Source organism: Sorex fumeus, unplaced genomic scaffold, assembly GCF_029834395.1.
Source record: "Sorex fumeus unplaced genomic scaffold, SorFum_2.1 ptg000007l, whole genome shotgun sequence".
Classification (NCBI taxonomy): Eukaryota; Metazoa; Chordata; class Mammalia; order Eulipotyphla; family Soricidae; genus Sorex; species Sorex fumeus.
This window is the reverse complement of record NW_026606064.1, coordinates 20,324,400-20,348,357: the sequence shown is the minus strand read 5'-3', so window position 1 is coordinate 20,348,357 and position 23,958 is coordinate 20,324,400. Positions and strand designations below refer to the sequence as shown.

At 41.9% G+C, this 23,958-nt stretch overlaps 1 protein-coding gene across 1 annotated transcript in view; it reads left to right on the top strand.

The window, feature by feature from the left end:
• The window catches only part of CD44 (CD44 molecule (Indian blood group)), a 94,172-nt gene that overhangs the window by 21,188 nt on the left and 49,026 nt on the right, over nucleotides 1-23,958 (top strand). The window contains exons 2-3 of the mRNA XM_056135462.1: nucleotides 15,106-15,271; nucleotides 19,711-19,844. Of these exons, the coding sequence (XP_055991437.1) occupies nucleotides 15,106-15,271; nucleotides 19,711-19,844 (300 nt within the window). The remainder of the gene's footprint in view (nucleotides 1-15,105; nucleotides 15,272-19,710; nucleotides 19,845-23,958) is intronic.

Sequence of the window (23,958 nt, the reverse complement as noted above, 5' to 3'; positions counted from 1 at the left end):
CCAGCCATGGCAATTTATTAGTGAGAAATCTGGAACTTTATATCTAGTCCCTAGATTCTTAGCCTGATGCTTTTACCACTAAACCATAATAAAGTCTATTGGCACCGTGTCATGTCACACACTGGGGCTGGAAAGAGGAATAAGACATATTATCATAAAGTATTGAAAAGTAAGACCTGCATGTCTGCATATCCCCCATCCAATGTCTGAATTATTCTACTTGTATTTTCTAGAAAGTACTTTGAGTTGACACCCTGAGTTATGCTTGAGAGATCTTGACAGTGACTCAGGAGGCACTCACTGTGCTACAGATGTACTGTACTCTTATTAGAAGAGGCCCCTGTCCTCACTCTAATGTCTCTGGAGCTCCTCTCCAAAGTCCACAGGAAAGTCGTTGAGGCTTCCCCAGGTCTGGGATTTTGCCAGATATGATTACCATTTATGTAAAGAAAAATTAAGACCTTTATTTTCTTTGACAACTTTACAGAAGGAGCATTTGTTAATTTCCTCCATTCCCCCCCTGAATCTACACGTGGGCCATGTTCCTTAAACGCAGGAAGTTGTGTTTGACCTACTTGTGGTTGAAAGTAAAATGGTAAAGATTTTGGTGCAAATCCTGGGGCCTGAGTTGGATTTAGGAGCTTGTCATAAATGAGTTCTTTTGGAGGCTGGCATTTGAGACTGGCATCTGTTGTGACAGATGAGATTTCACATTGATTGAAAGTTCAGGAAGAGGTGTGAATTACAAGCTATTAACAGGGTAACTGAAACAGTCCAGTCCTGATCCTGGAAATCTTTTGGCCCATTTTCTTTCTTTTTTTTTAATTATCCCCACAACCCAGCCTCTCTCTCAATGGGGATTTTGCTTTGAAATATCTGTGATACACCTGTAGAATGTATAGAGGTAGGATTCTTGCACTGGGATGGAGAAGACACTGATTCACTGGACAGATATGCAGAGAGAGAGAGAGAGAGTAAGACAATGGAGAGAGAGAAAAGAGAAAGTTCCAGAGACTTGTTTGTTTTTGTTAGGGGGCCACACATGGCAGGGTCCAAGGCTTACTTCTGGTTCTGTGCTCAGTGGTCAGTGTTAGAGGGCTCAGGGGACTCTTTGGGTTGCTAGGGATCAAACCCAGGATAATTTAATATGAGGCGAGTGCCCTACCCATTGTATTATCTCTCTGGTCCCGAAATGAGAGAGATTTCACTGTTAAAATGTAACCAGATGGTTTCTAAATTCAGAATCTGTGGTAATTGAGAACATTGCTTACTTATAGTTAATACTCGTTATAAATAATATGTTTGCAACTACATCACGGTGCTGCTGATGTACTGGAAGAAGAGGGTAATGTAAAGGCAGGGCTCTTTTGTCTCAGATCCACCTATAGGTGAGGACTGGATAAAGGCGAATTGTAAAGACACACCTACTGGCAACCAAATGTTAGGCTTATGAATGACTCTTTTTTTCTTAAAAACTGAACAGATTTCATGGCTAGAGAGTTTGCACACTTGCTCGCATTGATATTTTGATTGATAGGGAAAGACATTCTGGTGCCCTTCAGAATATGACTAGCATGTCATTCTTATGAACTGAAGGGAACTGGAGGGTAGGGGATGGGGGAAAAACTATCATTCTAACAACTGACCAAACCAGGTATTAAAGATCATGGGAGATATTAGTAGTGATCTATAATTAGAGTGGGGTGGATATACAGTCCATTCTTAAAGCTTTTCCTCTGACCACAATCTTGAGATTTTCAACTTTGTTTAGGTCACAGAGCTCTTAGATTCTAGCATAGAAATTATTTTTCTGTAAAGCTCTCTTTATAGCATATGATCTATTCACTATTTTCTTTGAGAAGAGGGCAATAATCAGTGTATGCCTATCAGCTATATATGCAGGGTAATTGCAAATATTAAGCCAATGGAACTATCCATCAAACTATGCATCAAGCATGTTATTTTTCTATCTTGCCCAGAATCTCCTAAAGTTAAGCAATGAGAAATGTACTTAGGGGTGGTGGTTAAGAAAAGGGCTGGACAGCCTGATCTCCTAACAGTGCAACTTTAGTTTCTTAGCCTCTCTAAGCCTTGGATTTTTTACCTATAAAAAGGTTTGATGCTCATAATAGCACTTATCTCTCATGCAACTATTGTGGAGATTAAATAAAATAGTCAATATGAAATAAGTAGCGCAGATCCCTGCACCTCAAAGGTACTGGATGAGTATTGATGTTGCTAAGAAGTCCAAAGGCTCAGCAGTAGGATCTGTAGGAGCTTGAGTGTCCCAACCACACCCTTCGCCCCACAGTGCTCTTGTCTTTCAAGTCCCTCATGCAAGATTCTACATGCTTCAGGTAGATGGGTGTGGCTGGGCTAAACCGAGGCTGGACAACTTCTGTTAGAGATCAGGCAAGTCTCTTTGCAGGGTTTGACTCCTGACTCACAGTGGGCTGACAGGTGAATTGTGCTCTGAACTGCTCTTATTTTATCTGCAACATAAGGTGGAGCATGGTAGATCTTTTGAAGGATCCTGGCACCTCAAACCCAACACACAAAAGATGCTAAATCCCAGCATCTTTTCAGTCTCATCTGGGAAGAAGCTAAAAGAGACAGACAGAAGAAAGTAAAGCAAAGTTGGAGATACTCTGGAGTGTATGATGAGGTTGGGCTCATGGCAGTTGTTGGGAACCTCTGTACCCTTTCATAAGGATGGCTTGGGTTTTTGAAGGATAACTACTTTGCTTCAGTTTCTCAACTGATCAGTCATTTGCAGCCCACCCTATCCAAAGACAGTCCCCGAAGTATTGGACTTTCAGACTCCACTCTCTTCTCTAAGTTGGACAAGGAACAATGTTTATGGAGCACTTTACATTGTGAAGTATTTATTTGCTTGAGACTGAGAAGAAAGACACAAAAACAAGAAAGCTGGGCCTCTGTCCCTTGCCAAGTATTTTTATAGCATGTGCTTCATCATTTTGTTGCAGCAGCCTTTGCACTGCAGATCTCTGTGCTAATTATTCAATGCCTGACCCTCTGTTTCCACAGCTGTCACGTGGGTGGCTAACCCTCTTAGGGCTCTAAATGCTTTGGAGCCCCTGGCACATTGCAGGCCTGGCAAAGTGGGTGTTGTCATTGCTGTGATTGGCTCCAACTGCAGTGCTTTCCAGTATTCCTCAGAGCTTCCTCGAACATAGTGGCATCTACCTAGGTGGGGTGGGGCTTGGGCAAGAATGAGCAGGTAGTGGACGGAGGGTCAGGGGTTCAGTCCCCTCCTCCTCCAATGCCCACTATTTATGGCTGCCTTAAATATGGTGGTTCTTCCTAAGATATATAGCAGTGGAGGTGAGGGGGGAAAAGGAGGAGAAAAAAGTATAAAGACTCGCTGGTCTCTCTGAGTTATTGGTGACTAAGATAGAAAAGACAGCCACCAATCCTTAGAGCATGGGTAATGGGAAAATCAAGGACCTTCAAAAATCTGAGTGGCGAACTGGGTTTTCTTCAAGTTCTATAAGATTAAGTCTGCTCCTTCATCCATAAGAGAATTCCATGGGGCCTTCTGGTGGGTCTCAGAGCTGCTTTAAGATGTGGAAGTGGTACATAAATAGACAAGAAAACTTTCTCCAATGAAAAGGTTACTGAGCACAACTATTTTCTGATACATCTGTTCTGTAGAGCTTGGAGCCTAATTATGTGTTCTTTAAATATTGGGTTTTGGAGAAGTTTTCTGAGATTTTAGCATTGTGCTTGGGGGCTTGGGGCGCTATCACTCACCCTTTCATCCAACACACAACATACACACACACACACACACACACACACTCCATCCCCTTATTCCACAAGTTATTTGCATCTTCTCACTCTTCATTTTGTTCTAGGGTGTGGGAAGGCTCAGTAAAAAACAGGGAAAAAGAGGAAAAAGAGGAAATATTCTAGCTCATTTGCCTTATAATTAACAGGATCTAGGTCAAAACTGGTTAATCCCTCTCACAGGTGGGAGCCACTCTTCATCCGAGTGTCAGTGACCTGCTAAACCATCCAAAATGCAGACATTCCCCATGACTTACTAGACCCGTGCAAAGCACTTGCCTCAAACTAGCATCAGCCAGTTCCTCAAAAGTGCTGGCGACAGACAAACTTATGCAAAGCCTGAACATAAATTAGATGTCACCGTATCTGTAACTACTCTTCCCCAAATCCACTTTATACAACAAACTGGAAGCCCCACGCCTTATTTTTTTTCTACTTGCCACAGGAAAACCCCCACATGGGCCCCTGGCATGCTTTCTTGTGCATTTCAATTACCACATCCTGGGTTTGTGCTAGTCAATCTGTTAAACCAATCCAGTCCAAAGAAGAAGAAAGCAAAGATTACAAAGACCATGCAGAGCACTTCCTGATTGATCTCCATGGCAACATGCAGGGGTATACACTGTGGTTTCTCTTCCTGGAACTCTCTCACTGAAGACCACTGACCTAACAGAATTGTTTTCTGAGGTGATAGTTCCGGGACATACACTCTGATGGAAAGACTCCTTGGAGACCCAGAATTGGAACCGGGTCCTATTTCTACCAACCCTACTAGGAGCAGAGTTGGAATCTCTCATTAGAAAGTGAAAACTACACAAGAGCTCTGTTGGGTTGATCATTTGAAGGCCATGACTGAAGGCCCAGAGTTTTAACAGAGAAAATCCTTGGGATTCTTCTCTGAGCGAGTGAAGGTGATAGTCCCTGTTGGTTCAATGTTGGCTTCCATGACAGTCTCTATGCTCTGTGGTCCACAGACTTAGAGGTCAGGGACCTATCCAAGAGCTGAGAAGTTGGGGTGCATTTCTGTTTTAACTGCCTTGGGATGAATAGTCCAGTTGAAATCCACACAGAACACATTTGGAAGGAAATTCTCTGGGTATGATAGTGTATGACTGTTTTCTCTGCTCATTAACTCTCACCCGCCTCTGGGGCAATTCCCAATTCCGGGAGAGACTGAGTCACTCAAGACTCATGGTCTGCAGTGAGCAGCCAAAGGCGATTGGGCCACCGACTGTGATTTTGGCCTCATTCGGAAATGAATGCTGAACAATAGACCCTTTCACCAGGCACTCATCACATGGGTGTCAGGGGATGGGGGTAGTGATGAGGGTGGGGGGGGGAGCAGGAAGGCTGCCAGTCTTCTGGGTGGCAGCAGGGACTATAATAGCTAGAAAGACTCCCAGATGGAAACTTCTGGGTTTTGAAGACACCAAGCAATCCAATGAAGAACAGAATAACTTCCTATCTTGTTAAGTTAGTATAATAGGGATTTCTTGGGAAATGACTTGCTCATATCACCTCTAAAAGGGCAATTCAGAAACAAGAGGACTGAATTAGGACCCCGAGATACTGCTTTCTCAAAATTTCTGGGGAATCTTCTTTGGTAGTGATTCTGGATTTTATTTTCTCTTGGGCTGAAAAAGCACTGGGTTAGAAGCTATCTGTGGTCCTTCCTGGCTTGAAACACAGATGATTCAGTTAATAAGAATGCTTTTTAAAAAATAAAATAAGTAGACTTTTCTGTTCCTACTTCTAGTCAGAACAACTTGAGTGGGGGGTTGTGAGTTGCATAAAATTTTTTCAGACAATATGCTTAACAAGGGCTGGAGCGATAGCACAGCGGGTAGGGCGTTCGCCTTACAAGCGGCCAACATGGCTGACCCGAGTTTGATTCCTCCGCCCCTCTTGGAGAGCCCGGCAAGCTACCGAGAGTATTCGATATGCCAAACACAATAACAACAAAGTCTCCAATGGAGACGTTACTGGGCCCGCTCGAACAAATCGACGATCAACGGGAGGGCCTTTATGCTTAACAAAGTCAAAAGACAGAAATAGAATGCTAGCTTTTTCTGTAAAATGAAACCATATATATTTATATGGCACTGGAGCACTGTCCTCCCATTCTTCATCGATTTGCTCGAGCGGGCATCAGTAACGTCTCCATTGTGAGACTTGTTGTTACTGTTTTTGGCATATCGAATACACTACGGGGAGTTTGTCAGGCTCCACCATGCGGGCAGGATACTCTCGGTAGCTTGCTGGGCTCTCAGAGAGGGACAAAGGAATCGAACCCGGCTCGGCCATGTGCAAGGCAAATGCCCAACCTGCTGTGATATCACTCCAGCCCATATATTTATATAAAACTATAAAATAAAATTAAATATCTGTATAAAATGTTAAGCACTCACCAATTCACCAATGCTTTAGATGGTCACTACCCCAGATGCATGCATGTGAGTGACTCTCAGGAGTTTGATTCAATTAGATGCTCTCATACTAGAGCCATGCCCCAGCTAGATAGTTTTAGCCATACTAGAGCAATGCCCCAGCTAGATGGATCTGGCGGCCTCTCTTCATTCATCCTTCTTGACAGTAGATAGAATATAGAGGCTGTAAAGGGTAGAGGAGGTCACAGACTATAGTTAATGCTGGATTCTCAATTTTGAGGAGCTCATCAAAAGCAAAGGTAGAATCAGAGACAGGAAGTCAGCCTACTGTTTAGAAAAACAGTGAACACCCATGCTCAGTCATCTTCTGGGGGAAATGGCGCAGTTCCCATGAGTGAAATTTTTCCCGCCAGGCTCTTGGGGAATAGACTTATCACTTAATATTATGGTGTGGAATTGATATAATTGTCAAGAAAATTTTTGGATGACCTCCTCTCCGAATTTTTTTTAATCTCTTGTATCTTTCCTGGATATAATCTGACTAGTCAAATGTCCAATCTAAAAGCTGATCCATTGGTTACTAACCTATGCTTTTAATGCATCGGTGACTCCTTCATTAAAATGGGGATAATTAAAGTGTGTGTCACATAGAATTATTGAGAGAATTCTTAGGCATAAATGGAAGCCTTGTATGGCCCATTTAGATTGTTCACAATTAGTTGTCTTCACGGCTGTGGAGATTACACAAGCCATTGAGCAGGAACGGGCCTTATTCCCATATGCAAAAAATAAGCAGCTTCCCAGGTACATCATCTATCCTGGCACCAAATCAGTCATGGTCATGGTCACAGTCCTCCTGTTGTTCATCAATTTGCTTGAGCTGGCCCAGTAACGTCTCCATTGGAGACTTTATTGTTACTGTGTTTGGCATATCGAATACGTCATGGGTAGCTTGCCAGGCTCTGCCGTGCGGGCAAGATACTCTCGGTAGCTTGCCGGGCTCTCCAAGAAGGGTGGAGGAATCGAACTCGGGTTGGCCATGTTGGCTGTGTGCAAGGCAAACGCCCTACCGCTGTGCTATCGCTCCAGCCCAAATCAGTAGAAACATATAATTCTGCCTTATTCCTCCTTAAGGAGGTGACATATAGGGACCAGGCATATCTGGGTGGCTGTTAGAAAGTTAATTCATTTTGAAACATCTGGAAAAATTTGCTTTGGAGAGCTCAGAGTTTCTGGGCACAGTATGATAGTCAATCATTCTATGGTAGTTTTTCTCAGGGACACAGTGTCTCCTGACTTCTCTAGCAGATCTGACCTTAGAAATGTCCCTATAGGAATGCTTATGGCCAAGATGAGAGCGTCACAGTTCAGAGAGAAAAAGCCAGTTACATGACTGAAAGCTGGTCTTTGAAACATTTGATTTGAGGGAAAAGAGTGAAGGTTCTGAGGAGCAAATTATGGGGACTGAAGATTTTTTTAACATTCCAATAGGGAATTTTCAACAAAGCCCAGCTGGTAGTTCTTCAGAGAATGTGGAAAATGGACTAGAGAAAAGTCTTTTTACATCCATCCTGCGTACTGGTCCTGTTAAGGAGAAAGAGAATATTTACTCAGTCAATCGCTCAAAGTTTATGAGCTCCCTAAAGATCAACATGTGGATTACAGGTTGAAAATCTGTCCTCCCCCCGCCCCCCCCCCCGGTTTCATTGCTCACCAGTTGTGTGACCCCCCACTCCCACCCACCCCTACTCATCTTGTATGAAAGCATGTGACGATATAGAGATGCAAGTTGGGTGAAAATTACACAGATCTCTTCTCCTTGAAATTGTGTTATAATTTCTTTCACTTGAGAAATGATTGGAGGAAACCATGAGATATTCTTTTCAGGCTTTCTAACCTAGGCAAAGGTTTAAAATTCACTGGATTGACTTTACTAGGGAGAAGAATTTTCTGTGGTCTGATGATTAATGGGAAATGAAGGTAAGACTGCTGGTGTTATGGAGCTGTAGTTTATCCAAGTAAGACCTAGAGCCCTGCATCAGTGGCAGCCTACACAGAGGTTAGGACATTGCTCTCGTCCTTAGATGATTCTGAATAGATTACTTAACTTGTGTATCACTTTCCTTGTCTCTAAAATAGGTACTAAAATTGGTGACAGCACCTGCCACATACTATTTTTGTGTGTGTGAGAAGTAAAGTAGGTGAAATTTATATGTCACCTAATAGTGCGCATTACCAATTGGCTCTGATTTCAGGTCAAGCACTATACCAAATATTTACCATACCTCATCTCGTTTGCTAGTCCTGAAAATTCTGAAAGGTTGATAATATCTGATGCAGGAGAAGGCTGAGTGTCAGTAAGGTTAAGTTGCTAACCAGTTGTGTGACCTAGAACAAGCTGCAGAGCTAGGATTTGAACTCACCTTTAGGTGGACTGGAACTAAACTGATTTATTAAGCTTCATGTGCGTTGAGAATAGGTTAGACAATAAGGACATCCTCGCTTTTAAAAATTTGATTTAATCACTGACTTACAAAATTACAAAGATATTGATGATTGAGTCAAAGGCATATGTTGTTCCAACACCAATTCCTTCGCCAGTATCTATTACCTTCCACTAATATCCCCAGTTTCCCTTCAATCCCACCTTGCCAGCCTGTCTCTGTGGCAGGTGTTTTTTTCCTCCCCCATTGTCTTAGTGTTTACTTTCCTGATTTATTCCCCTCACCCCTGCCCCAGTGCCAAGCTCCCTACTTAAGACCAGTTTTCCTACTCTTTATTTGTATTGCTGTTGGGTATTTGATATTCCCCTATGAGGTTTCACACATTTGAGAAAGATCATTGAATATGTTCCTCTTCCTCTGACTGATTTCACTCAACATCTTTCCAGACCCATCCACATTGCAGCAAGTTGCATGACTTTAAATTTTCTTAAGACTGAGTAGTATTCCATTATGTATAAGTACCATAATTTCTTTATCCAGGGCTCTTGGAGCACTTTCCTATTCTCCATGTCAGGTCCCTGGTAGACCCACCCAGCTAGGTGGGCAAGAATACAGGGATCTGGGATCTAAGACCCTTCTGTGTTCCTGAAAATTATAGAGTGGCTTGCAGTCTCCCATCTGGGTGGCATTCTCCCTCCAGAGAGTCTCCTCTCAGAAGCTCAAGCATCACCAGAGGGAACATTTACTTATTACACAATACAAGAAATTTATGGAGACCAGAGGGTTCAACAGAAAATGTTCTTGATTTATTTCCAGTTAGGAAGGCTTTTTAGAAAGATGTAGTATGCCATTGAATGTTAGTCTCCTGAGTCTCAGCTAACCATAATCACAGAGGTCTGCTTCTCAGAAATTAAGCACAGATGTCTGGAGTTGGGGGAGGTAAGTTTGGGGAGTCCTGTCTCTCTCATGGTGTGGCAAAGGCCATGTCCATGGACCCTGAAACCCTATTTAGTGATCTGTGTTCCATTATTACTTATCCCTCAGCCTTACTCTAACTCAGTGGGCACCTTGGGCTACAAGTGGTGGAGGTTATAAATTCTCCAGAAGTTACTTAATTCAGGATGAGTAGTCTAGTGGTTGACACTCAGACTTGGTGTCCAGATTGGGTGGATTTGAATTCTAGTTCTACCATTCACTATTTCTGAGATCCTGAATTTATTTCTTTCTCTCTCTGGGATCTCAATTTCTAGGTGTGGGGAGTGGGAACAGTGAATTACTTACCTTGTAGAATTTTTTAAAATATAAAATGGGGGCTGGAGCGATAGCACAGAAGGTAGGGTGTGCTATCAGCCAACCCAGGTTCAATTCCCAGCATCTTGAGCACTGCCAGGAGTAATTCCTGAGTTCATGAACCAGGAGTAACCCCTGTGCATCGCCAGGTGTGACCCAAAAAGCAAAAGTAAATAAATAAATAAATAAATAAAAATGAGCTAGTGTTCATAAAATGCTTAGAAAGTATACACATATATGTATATATACAGTATAACTGGAGCAATAGCACAGCAGGTAGGGCGTTCGCCTTACAAGCGGCCAACATGGCCGACCCGAGTTCGATTCCTCCGCCCCTCTCGGAGAGCCCGGCAAGCTACCGAGAGTATTCGATATGCCAGACACAGTAACAACAAAGTCTCCAATGGAGACGTTACTGGGCCCGCTCGAGCAAATCGACGATCAACGGGAGGGCCTTTACCTTTTACCTTACCTTACAGTATAACTATGTATATGCATATAAATACACACATGTATGCATATGTATGTATAATATGTGTACATATACATGTACAGTATCTATATATGCATATACATGTATATGTATATACTGTACATGTATATATGTACATATACATGCACAGTATCTATGTATGTATATACAGTATATTATTATTGATATATGGGGGTTACATAAGTGTTAAGGAAGACTGATAAAAAGTTTTCACAAGGTATTAGGATGTAAGAAGCACACAGTCAGGGATAGAGTAATAGTACAGCAAGTAAGGTGCTTGCCTTGCATGTGGCCAACTTAAGTTTCATCTGTGGCACCCCCATATGGTCCCCCCAAGCATACCAGGAGGGATACTTGAGTACCGTGCCAGTAATAAGCCCTAGAGCACGTCTAGGTGTGGCCCACAAAAAACAACAGAAAATAACAAAACACACAATCTCAAAGAATTGGCTCTCCTAAGATAAGAGGGACCCCAACAGGTAATGGTGTGAGTATTCAAGGGAAGAGTTGAGGAGAAATGAAGATTTTGGCACCATTTTTGCAATTCTTAGTTGGCTAAATGCTACTTGGATAGGAGTTGAAACTTTTTCTGAGATTAAAATAAATATAGGATTTTCACCTTGGGTAGAATTTCTTCTTTCATGTGAGAACTCTTTGCTGATATCGGCTCCATATCAGGCCATGGTTAAGCTTCTTGGTCTAGGAAGGATGATGATTCAGTTATTCTGGTTCAGGCTGTCTCCACCCAATCACAGCACACAAAATTGTATGAGACAGGTTTGTGTGTACACACACGCAGACACTTCACACAGGACTCGTGTGTATTGTCTGCTAAGTTATGTTTCTGCTGCACACAAAACTCTTAGCCTGAATTGGTTCCCTTTGCATTTGCATATTCTGTGTGCCAGGTGGCAAAGAAGAATTCATTTTAATAAAACAGAAACTGCCATTCTGCTCCAAACCACAGTCCATGCCTCAGAGTTTATTTTTAACCTGGGAGTGACAGTAACCACCTGGCTAAGCACTGACAGGCAGTTCATCTTTTCTGGCATCTGCTTAAGTCTCCCTTCTCAGCCTCACCTCTGAAAAGTTCACTAGGAGGTTCTGTGTTTCTTTTGCATTCTTGGCAAGGAAAGTCCCCAGTAGAGCTATCTAGAGTGACAGTCTCTCTTTGCAAAAATTGCCCATCAGAAGCTAAAGCTGAAAAGCATTAAAAATCCTTTTTTTTTAGGGACCAGAGAGATTATATAGGGGTTAAGTCAGGTGTTTGCATATATCACATCCCAGTTTGATCCCCCAGTATCACTTGGTCCCCCAAGCATTTGTAGGATGCAATCCTGGTGGTGCCTGAGTATCACTTGTGTGGCCCTGGAGACTCTCAAACACTGTTTGGGGTGTGGTCCAGATCATCCTCATACCACAGAGCCCAGGCAGGACCAAATCATCAGGCCTTAGCACTGAACTGACCATCTGATTGCCTGAGAATTGCTGGAAATAGTCCCTTGGTCTTCTGAGCACTATTTGAAAAATATCCAATTCCTTTAAAAAAAAATTCAAATATCATTTCAAAAGGATCTTGTGCATCTCTCTTCTCAGTTCCCTTGGTCTTGGCCTTTTCAACCAAGAGTTATGTCAATGTTAATGTTTCAAGTGGGACCACATCTGACCCAAAGCAAATTAACTGCATACAAACAGGTTATTGCCTCTTATCTACTTTTAATTATTTTGTAAAAAGCACCTACATGTTAATGATACAAACCCACACAAAAGGAAGTCTTCAGTATTGTCTTATGTCCTTTCAAATCTCCATTTCTTGTTCCTTTACTATTTTCCAAGTCAAAAGTCACTCAGATTTTGAATAGTTCTTTTACCATCTCATTTGACATTTGTCATTAACTGTTTTCTAGTGGGTGGGAACTACTTCCTGTTGGGAAAGAAGGAAGCTTTTGTTGCCCTGCAGTTCAATAATACCAACTCTATCTTTGTCATTATTCCAATATTGTTTAGAGGAAAGACTTGCTCTAATGTAATTAAATGATTGCTGGGCACGAAGGAAATGTGGTTTGGAGTATGGGGGTGGGTAAGATCGAATGAAATAGAATTTCTCTTCTGTGATTTAATAGCTGGATGACTTTGAAGAGTGATTAATTTTTCTGAGTTTTAGTATCTTCATCTAGAACAGGGGTGTGGAACATCTAGTCTCTGGGCCATATAAAGCCTGTGAAATCATGTGGTCTGGTCCTGGTACCTGACCGGACAAACAGGGATGCTTCTCATCAGCCACCAGTGACCCATTTGCCTAAATTGTCTGACCTGCAAATAGTATTGTAAATATCCAAGGGGCCCTTGGCCAGAAAAAGATTCCCTGACAATGATCTAAAAATAAGGGCATGCAGACTTCAAACTCACCTCTCGGGATTCATAAAAAATTATATAGCACAGAACCCCAGAGATGCTGACATCCTCGGAAGACTGCAGCATTTAGTTCTCCCTCCCCCATTGCTGTGAGCTTGGAAAAAAAATAATAGAACAGGGGCCAGAGCAATAGTTCAGCAGGTAGGGTACTTGCCTTGCACATGACTGACACTAGTTCGATCCACAGCACCTCATGTGGTTTCTCCCTAAGCCCTGCCAGGATCTTGAGTGCAGAGCCAAGAGTAAACCTTGATCACTCCTGGGCACGGCCTAAAAATATTTTTGAAAAAAGAAGGAAGGAAAGGAAGGAAGGAAGGAAGGAAGGAAGGAAGGAAGGAAGGAAGGAAGGAAGGAAGAAGAAAAAAAGAAAGAAAAGTAGAACAAAATACCACAGATTTTGGAAGGAGTCAAGAATCTCTGGACAGAAATTTCCTACTTCTTCTGATAATGCACCTCTTCTTGCCTTAGTTTTCTCACTGCGAAGAAACAGAATCTCCTTAACTATCTGCAGATCTGCCTAAGGGAGAGATACAGTATGGGTTAAGCCTGTTCTGTCTGAATCCAGCCCTGACTCCTCATTGACTGATGCCTTGCATGGTAACATACTGGTCACTGCATGCCCCTGATCCCAGAGTTAGTGTTGGTATGTCCCTTGAAAGACTGCCTTTGAGGCTCAAGGAAGCATTGAGGAGAACTTCCCACTTCTCCAAGATAGTATCAATGACTACGTGCTGGAATTTAACTCAAGTGCAAACCAAAGATGATGCAGTCCCAGATGAATAATGAGTCTTCAGCTAAGAGCTTTGAAGTCTTTTTAGATTGTCACACAAGAGCAGGTAGAACCAGATAATTTTTTAACTTCTTATTGAGATTTCAGATTAGTGTCTGCAAATGTTCTTGGAATTATTCTTTAACCAGTTGATTACAGTTAAGCTTCATTTTTGAGTACCAAGGGCTCTTGGGAGCAAACAACAGATCTAGGCTCTGTCACGATAATAAATATGTTTTCCAGGGAATTTCAATGAATCATTAATTCATTCATCAAGCATTGATCTCTGTGAGCTATGGTGTTAAAAAAATAACCATAAATAAGTAGAGGGGTTTTCTATATATATATATATATTTGGTTGTGGTGGAGACTTGGTTTCTTAGAGCTGAATCAGAGACAGGAAAATGAATAGTGATCAAATTCCCATATAAATCAGCAATTACCATGGGACACAAAGAGCTGGCCGAACTGAAAGACACTCTGGAGGGTAGATAAGATTGTTCTGGTGAGGTGAGGTGGAGACAAAAGACAAAAATGTGGAGATCTGAGGACAGGACATTGCAGCTATAAATGTTAAAAAGTAGGAATGATGGTCAGAAAGACTAGTGAAAGCTTTGTTCCTGCAGTAGACTTCCTGCCTGACTTACAGGTTGGAGAGGGAGATTGTGGCCAGATCAGTTAGGTCTTATCAGCTATGATAAGAAAACTTGTTCTGGATGCAGCTAGATATCATTCAAGATTATAAGGGAGGTAGGCATGGGATTGGCCATGTGCTTGTGGGAAAAAATTCCCACATCCTAAACTGTATATTTAAACCATTTCAACTATGCAAGGCTATTTACCTATGTATTTCATTCATACACACACACACACACACACACACACACACATGCATGCGCTTGTACATGCACAGAAAGAAGCATCAGAAAGTTTCAGAATTTTGCTCTAATTCTCATAGAGGTAGACTTGTTTTTGTTGTTGTTATTTTTTTTTGTTTTTTTGCTTTTGGGGTCACACCCACCGATACACAGGGGTTACTCCTGGCTTACTCAGGAATTACTCCTGGCCGTGCTCCGTTTTCTGGGGACCATATGGGATGCTGGGAATCGAACCTGGATGGGCCTCATGCAAAGCAAACGCCCTACCCGCTGTACTATCACTCCAGTCCCTGGTAGACTTGTTTTTCCTTCATGAATGTTTTTGTGAGTTTCCCACAAACTATTATTACCTTAGATATAAGAAATAAATCACAGGCTAAAAGAAAAGAAAAGCTTTGTTGTGGTTTCAGTCAATGCCGAGAAGGTGAAGAAGAGTGATGCTACTTCTCAGTGGCTTATCTCAGATTTGGGAGGCTCTGGAATGCTGGAGTGGAGGTGGATAGCTCTGGCCAAGCCGAGAAGTCTGTTTTGCTCTTTTGAGAGAATCCAAATCACACTTTTTACTCTTCCGGGGTGATTTATGCAAAAAAAAATTTAAATCTTCTGCTTTATTCCACAGAACTGAACGTCACCTGCCGGTATTCAGGCGTATTCCACGTGGAGAAGAATGGGCGCTACAGCATCTCGCGGACCGAGGCTGCTGACCTCTGCACGGCTTTCAACAGCACCCTGCCCACGATGGCCCAGATGGAGCAAGCCCTGAAAGTCGGGTTTGAGACCTGCAGGTAAGAGACCGGCGTTTGCCACTGCCTGGATCTGTTGTCTGGAACGGGAGGCGGGGTTTCTGGCTGAAAGTCTCCTTGCTGGCAGGCGGAGGGGTCAGGGGCGGGGATTTTGGCTAGAGAGGGTCCACCCATTACCTTGGTCCGGTCAGTCTGGGAACTAAAGATGATTGCCTGGAAGGTCAACCCCACCCATTACCTTGGTCCGGTCAGTCTGGGAACTGTGGGATGGGCTGGAATTGAAGACGCTTTTAGGAATCACTAGGGGCTGCTCAGGGGAGGTCAGTAGGGGTCACAGGCTGGACTCCTCTTGCCAAAAGTGCGTCCTCAGCTTTCTTCAAGCTTTGAAGGAGTGCGCAATATCATTGTCGGAACCACAAGAAGACTAAACCAAATAACAGTGTGCAAAATAAGTATGTGCCCGGTAGGATCTCGGCCCTGCAAACATGGCTTAGAGCAGACATTGCAAACAACTCTTTTTAAAGCAAAACAAAACAAAATGAAAAAAAAAAAAAACCTCCCCTCGCTCTGTGTCTCCCTGGTTTACAAGTGTAAATAAAGGACCCTAGAAGTTATATTTTGACATGTGATGGAGAAGCAGACAAGAGGGACCCACAGGAGTCTTCTAGCAGGGCTCACTGTGCTCCATGATGCCTTCCTGGTCCCTTCTGTTTCAGACTAATCACAACAGGCAATGGATGTTTTGGTTTGTTCTTGGTTTGTTTTGTTTTAAAGTTCCAGTTGCTCTATGGAAAGTGGTGAAGTGGTTCACATTAAAAGTGAGCAGTGGTGAGGGCTGCGGTGCAGCGTTTAGCTTGGTTTGTTTTCACTGACGAGTTCTGGGTAAAACTAACAGCAAAGTTTCCACTGCAGCCTGCGCTTTTGCAATGCAGTGACATGAGGAAACCAGGTTCCCCTTCTCTTTTCTCGTCAAAACAGGCACATAAGACATACTGCCTTTTGAAGTCGGGTAGATAAACTCTTTCCAAAAAAAAAAAAAAACGTGAAATATAAGTTCTATACATCTACTCCTATTCTTTGTTACAAAGTCAGTTGGTCCCATTATGATCCCTAGCAGAGATTACTGAATGGGTAAAGGAAAACCTTTACTCTAAAATTTTACTGTCTAGTAGTCTCATGTGGCTGGCTAATTACACTAAATTCACATGATAACACAAACAAACACTGTCCTCCCGTTGTTCATCAATTTGCTGGAGCGGGCCCAGTAACGTCTCCATTTTTGGAACTTGTTGTTACTGTGTTTGGCATATTGTATACGTCAAGGGTAGCTTGCCAGGCTTTGCCGTGGGGGTGAAATACTCTTGGTAGTTTGCCAGGCTCTCCGAAAGGGGCAGAGGAATCGAACCTGGCTTGGCCGGGCTGGCTGCACGCAAAGCAAATGCCCTACCGCTGTGCTATCGCTTCAGCCCTACATGATAAAATGGTAAATTTAATTCCTTAGTGGCACTGGGTACATTTCAAGTGTTCCATGAGCCATAGACAGCTAGTAACATCTGGACTGGCCAACAGTTTGGGAAACTTTATAATCACAGAAAGTCCTATTCGGCAGCACTGCTGTAAAACACAGGAAATGCATTGGTAGACATTTTTGTGTGTTCAGAGCTGGGAGAATATAAAAGTTGGAGAGAGAGAGAGGGAGAGAGAGAGAGAGAGAGAGAGAGAGAGAGGGCTCTGCTGACTGCTGAGCCCCTGCTATAGGCTGCCATTATTAGATCTCTTTATTCTATTTCCAGGGCTAATTGTTTAAACGTGACCTGGACTAGGCTATAGTCCTAAGAAAATGGAGATAGAATACTGCATTTTGATTGTGAAATGCAGACCAAGACTACTTACAAAATACTAAACATCCTCATATCTCAAATTCAAGGGAAGTTCATATCACTCCATTGGCTAATTGCCAGGCACATAGTCTGAGCTCAGCCTTTACAAGCTCAAGTTTCTCCCCTAACCCTCACACTGCACCATGGTTTGATTATATGACCCCTTTCTATGAATGAAACCCCCAAGTCTTGGTGATGGTTTTCAGTTTGCCGTGGGCCACAGATCCTGTGTGAGGATTTGTACTTCTAATGAACTCAGAACAAGATTTTGGGCACCAAGTTCACTGAAGAACTGAGAGTCAAAAAGAGAAGGAAGCTTGTGCTGCATGGGTTTCTCCCCTCTGAGTTGTACACAACTTACATGTGCAACACACACATGTAAATTTTACTATCTTCAAATCATGCACATACCACATAAAACCGATCAACCTGACACGAGTAACAGAAATACAGGAATAACTAACAAAGGAAATGCAGATTCTAGATTGTCTTGTGAGATGGAGGAAGGAGGAGCAGTAAGTCTGCTGACGAACATTATTTTTTTTAATTAATATATTTTTTATTGACTCACTGTGAATTACAAAGTTACAAAGATATTTATGATTGAATTTTGGGCATATATTTTCCCAACTCTAATCCCTTAACCACTGCCCACTCACTATCCTCCACCAATGTTCCCGGTTTCTCTCCAGTCCCCCAACCTGCCTCTGTGGCAGGCACATTTCCCCTCCGTGATTGTCCTGGCTTCCTACTGATGACCAGTTCTCGTGCTGTTTGTTTCTATTGCCTTTGGGCATAGAACATTATTATTTTTAAGAAGAGGAAGACGGTTCAGAACAATAGCACAGTGGGTACGATGCTTGCCTTACATGCTGCTGTTCCGGATTTGATTTCCAGCACCTCACCTGGTTCCCCAATTGGTCTGGAAGTGATGGATCCCTGAGCACTGCTAGGTTGCTAGGTTAGCTTCTCCCCCCCCCAAAAAAAAAGTGTCACAAACTCTAGCTTTCCATTATAGCTAGGTATTAGGAATTGCAGAACTCATTTCCCTAATTTCACTCAGGTAACTATAAATCAAGATCAGTCATGGGACAGATGGCAGAGCCTCATAGATGAGGATAAACCCTTAGCTATTTTCTTCCATCTGCCCCACCCTGATTAGTGGCAATTCTCAGATATATAGAAACTTATTAATATTTAATTGCACTGCCCCCATAGCAAGCTAAGGGCTTCTTTGGGGAAACCAGTCTTTCTATTCAGATGAGGAATTAGTCATGCAAGCTAGAGTTGCAACATAGACATAATGAGTTCTGTGTGCTTAGAAATGTTAAACTCCCAGCCATTTCCATGGGTCTTGCAGGATGATGCAGTATGTTCTGATGCCTCTGGTAGAAAAGATTAACAGGATCTACTGAGCTTTAGAGCCAGGCTGCATTTTCAGAAACTTGATGAATTGAGCTTTTCTCTCTCCAACTTTCCCCCGCTAACACTTCCTTCAGTGCAAATGATATTTTCTCAGCTTTCATCATTTTTTTTGAGGTATCCTGTATTTGGGAGAAGTATTAGGTAGCCATCACAATATTAAAGGAAGAGGTGGGGTGCTGTCAACTGCATCTGAAGGGGTGTCCAGTTCTAACCTGCCTTGAGAAGCACCTTTGTTGGGGCAGAGTATGGAATTAACTTCTCTAACTATGCAGCTTTTGGAAAAGTCTTGAAACAAATGTGACACTGCTCTCTAGTCACTGCATCACTGTCCCTTCTCATTTTAGTGTTGGCCAGTTTGAGGGACAATGAAGTTATGCTCATGAGGCAAAATGCACTATGTATAAAATAGTAACAAGACTGCATGTTTTCATGAATTCTGCTTTCCTTTCTCTTTTCCTTTTTTGTTTAAACTATGCCAAGGATTGAATACAAGATTTTACCTATGCATAACATATGTTCTGCTGCTGAACCATAACCCCACCACCCCTAATGATTGTGTGTATGTGTGGTGCCAAAGATTGAATTCAAGGTCTCAAATATGCAAGTCTGGTCCCTTGGTGCTGAACCATATCCCTAGCCAGGTGTAGTCCAAAGTATGGGAATTTGCAGACAAAGTTGTAGCTAGAGTCTAGGGCCTGGGCACTGAAACCCTTCAGACATTGGTGGACAGGAGTATAGAGCCACCTTGTTCTCTCTGTTGGGATCTGATCACATTTTGTTGTTTCTGGAAACTTTGAAGGCAACTGAATGTATGCTGAGTGGAGCTCGTGCTTTAAAGTGGTCACCCTTCTCTCCTTGGTGACCCAGACATTTCTTTCTATTCCAACCAATTTGACAGTGCAGTCCACATTTTTTTATTTGAGACTACTTTTTCTTTGCTGAATGTAGTTTTTAAGGAAAAATTTTTATATAGCTCTCACGGAAATCTCTTTGCTTCTATAAGCCTTGTGGGTCCCATTGCCTAGTCTGTCATTTTAATTGGAGATCACTCTGTTATTGAAACCTCCAGAATCTCTAGGGCAAATTGAATGGAGAGCATTGCCATTTGAGGGATTGTTGTGATGTCCTTGTCACCTCCACGCTGGTAGTTTACCTCTGTTTTTTTCCCCCCCACAGGTACGGGTTCATACAAGGGCATGTAGTGATTCCCCGGATTCACCCCAACTCCATCTGTGCTGCCAACAACACAGGAGTGTACATCCTCACATCCAATACCTCCCAGTATGACACATATTGCTACAATGCTTCAGGTTGGTTCTAGGTGGAATGTTTGCATTTGGAGTCGCCTCTGGCAGCTGTTCTATCTTAGTAGGAATTCATGTTACTTTCAGTCACCTAGAAGGTGTTTATTGACTAGCTCTAAGGCAAAAAGAAGTTTCCCTACTCTGTGCTAGAGAGGTCAATCAGACAAATAAATATTAAATACCATGTATGCACATGATGAGTGTATAAAGAAAACAGAACGCAGAGTAAGAGGCTAAAGGATGCTGGGGAAACCTTTTTCTGAAAAAGCTATAAGGAAAGTGTCTTAAAGGAAGCACATGTCAGAGAAAATGTAAGTTGAAGATCAGGCTAGGGGAAGTTTGGACAGTTAGGGCCAAGCCAGGCATGTGATAGTATAATGTGGCTGTTTGGAGAAAAGCAGCAAAGCCACGGGGGCTAAAGTCTTGTGATCAAACTGGGGAATGCCAAGAGGTAAAACAGAGAGGTTAGTGGGGAATATTCAGGCAGTCTTAGAGGTCATAATAAAGGTTTTGATTTATTCTGACTGTAATGGGAAGTCATTGCAAGGTTTTGGATGGACTTGAGCCTAACAATAACACTGGAGTAAAAGTCAAATACTTGGTTTAAAGGCATGAATTATATGTTTGGCTGAAGAGGATCTTGACAGGCTAGATGGTAAGATCTTTGGTTTCATTGACTGTCCTTACCCAAAAATTGAGAGCCTAGAGACTAAAGAATAAGAAAACCAAATTAAAATACGCAGGCTTCACTGCTAGACAGCCAATCCTTCTCTCATCTAAGTGCTTTCAAACTCTTGTTTGCAAGTCTCATTCAGGCCCCCTGCAAAGTTAAAGAATTCTACGCATCAGGAATTTTCAGGGTCTTTTGCGGAGTATCTACACATAAGTGCCAAATTCTGTAAAGTCAACAATCAAATGTCTTAGTTCTCAAACTGAGCCTTTAATTCCTCCTAAAGGTTTGTGATTGTGTGAAGGGAAAGACAAGCCACAAATTAAACTTAATATGTCTTCTTGGCAGTTTCCTTGAGGATGGAAAAGGGATTACATTAGCTGGAAAGTAACTTAAGACATTATCTGTATGAGACAAGCACATCTATTATTATATGATGAGTTGCAGAATTTTTTTGTGTGAGACAAACACAGGTATTATATATGGCAGCAGAGTATAGAATCTGCATGGATTTTTAAACTACAGGAGGGACATCAAAGACATGAGATTACATCAATAGCTTTAGGCTACACCACCCACTGTTGTTGCCTGAGCATTGGGGATCAGAGTGGTTATTCAGCTGGGAAAACTAGAATTTAGGAGAAAGAGAAAGTATCCAGAGCTGTTAGTTAAAATTGAACCTGTGAAGCTAGTAGTAAGTAAGGTTCATTATATGTAAGTCACCAAACCTATGGAGTGACACAGGAAACAAAGAAAAGGAAGTCACAGTGTTTTTTTCTCCATGGCAGACGGGTAAAGAGTAAAAATAGTCTGACCAAAAGGAAGGGTGTCCATCCAACTAAAGCAAAAAGAATGCAGCCTGTTTCCATGCTCAAAATCAGAATCCCATTCTAATGACATTAGAGTGTAAATGACTATAAATAAATAAGAAATAGACATAGAGCAACACGGGGTCTCTCTAGTTTATCTTTATGTCAGGAGTCAGAGGAAGACTCTGGGAAGGGTGTACTTCAGAGGAGGGAGTTAGTCACATTGTTACTAAGAGTACGAATCACATTGTATGCCCTTAAGAGTCACAGGGTGCTGTCTGCAGTGTCTGTAGTTTATCATGTTAAGTTAGTAAATGCAATAAATTATATTACTGTGCATCTACATTGTCTCACTTTTTTTTTACAAGTTAGTATCACTTTACCTTAAGAAATTGAACCCCAAGTGGCAGAAGCTCACTCAGTTTTTATTGCTTGGCATTGAAGCCACTTTTGACAAGTTGAATAGTTTTTCTTTCCTTTGGGAGGTTAGTTCAGTTTAAAATTTTTAGTAAATCTGGGGGTATATTGCTTGCCAAAATAGCTGTATGATGGTAGTGAAGTTAAAAGTAATGTGTTTTCTGTTTTCTATCCAAATCTACTCATTGTGGGTTATATGCATTAAGAAATTTTTAAGTTCTGTTTGTTTTTATTTAAATTTTAAAAAGAATATTTAGTGATTAGATATTTGTGCTTAGTATTGTGAGGTAGAGTGAATGAGAACCTAACGCCGTATTTCTTGTCTTGGTAGTTAGCAATATTGCTGAAACAATGAGACCAAAATTAATTGATTAGTACATGAATAAAGGAAACAGAATAATTGTCAAAGGACCCACACTTTATACTTAATTAATCCATACTATTTTATAAATGTCCTGGTCTCAAGTTAGGTGATAAGAGTGTTCAAACAACTACAGATCTTGGTCACTTTCTGCTCCATGAAAAGGATCTTTCTGGAAAGATCTTTGAATTCAACCTCATCTGAAAACTAGAAGTAAGTGGTTGGGAACCAGTCAGGTGATTTCCACCTATAAACTGCCTATGGGGAATATAACTAACTCAATCTTACCAGTTATTTCCTTCGTGCTTACTTCATACTTTTCTTTCAGCAAAAGTATTGTTAAGTATTTGGCTTGTGTTTACAAATGAACATAAGACAGGCCCTGAAAAGCTTTGCAACTTTAATTCATTAATAAGACCTACCCTGCTGACTCTGTGGTAGTAACACAGAGAATGACTTCAATTCATCCATTCTTAAAATTTGCTTTCAGGGTCCAGAGATATAGTACAGTGGGTAAGACACTTTCTTTGAGCTTGGCTTACCAGGGTTCTATCCTGGCCACCCTTAAGTATGCCAGAAGTGAATCCTAAGTGTAGAGCAAGGAGTAATCCCTGAACATTGCCAAATGTAGCCCCCAAATTAAAAAAATTGAACAAAAAAAAAGTCGCTTTCCACAAAAAGCTTGTCCTTTTTTTTGAAGGCAAAATTTAGGAGTATAATCTATATTAATTTTCTAGACTGGAAAGATAATATAGCTGGTAGAGTGTTTGCCTTGCATGCAACCAACCTGGGTTCAATCTCTGGCTCCCCATATGGTCCCCTGAGCACTCCCAGGAGGAATTACTGAATGCAGAACCAGGAATAACCCCTGAGCTTGCCAGGTGTCACACAAAAAAAACTGGAGTGAAAAAATGAAAATAATATTCATTTTCTTCACTTATTCTTTCACTAATTATTTATTGAAAACTCAAAATGAATGAAGGGGTCTTTCTGGGAACAGGTGATGTGCCAGTCTGAAAGTTGATTTTTCTTTGGCTACTTGGCTGAAGGAGGGCCAGGATTCCTGAGACAGAAGTGTCCCTCAGAATCTTTCTAGCAAATCCTGGGATTTCGAAAAACCTCACCCACCCGTTTCTTCCAGCAATGTGATGCTCATTAAATGGAATGGAAGGCTGGCTAATGAGGTTGTGTTCTCAGACATGGGAGCATGAGCATACTGCACATTTGGGTCACCCTCTGTTTTAGAAGGCTTTCCAGAGTTTATGTTCTTTATAAAAGTTAAGATGAATTAGAGCATGAAAAGGGTCTATTTGAACAAATGTGCTAATCACTGTCACTGTCACTGTCACCATCACTGTCCTCCTGTTGTTCATCGATTTGCTCGAGCGGGCCCAGGAACGTCTCCATTGTGACACTTGTTAACTGTGTTTGGAATATTGAGTACATCACGGATAGCTTGCCAGGCTTTGCTGTACAGGCAAGATACTCTCGGTAGCTTGCCGGGCTCTCCCAGAGGGGTGGAGGAATCGAACCTAGGTCGGCCAAGTCGACCGCATGCAAGGCAAATGCCTTACCTGCTGTGCTATAAAAAAAAATAAAAACAAAACCTGTTTTGAAAAGATGCCCCATTCTATTATAATCTAGCACCTGAAACTTCCGGTGCACTACTGTTGCTTATACTTTATTTCATCCTTGGCTGTAAGATGCTGTACCCCAAGGTCTGCTTCTGGACCTGAGCATCAGAAGTATCTCACAGGTCAGGCCAACTTTTGGTGGTGGTCCCAAGACAAAAGGGTTGTTGATACACTGAATTTTCAAATGAAAAAAATTTTTAAGCGGGAAAAACTTAATATATTAAAAAAG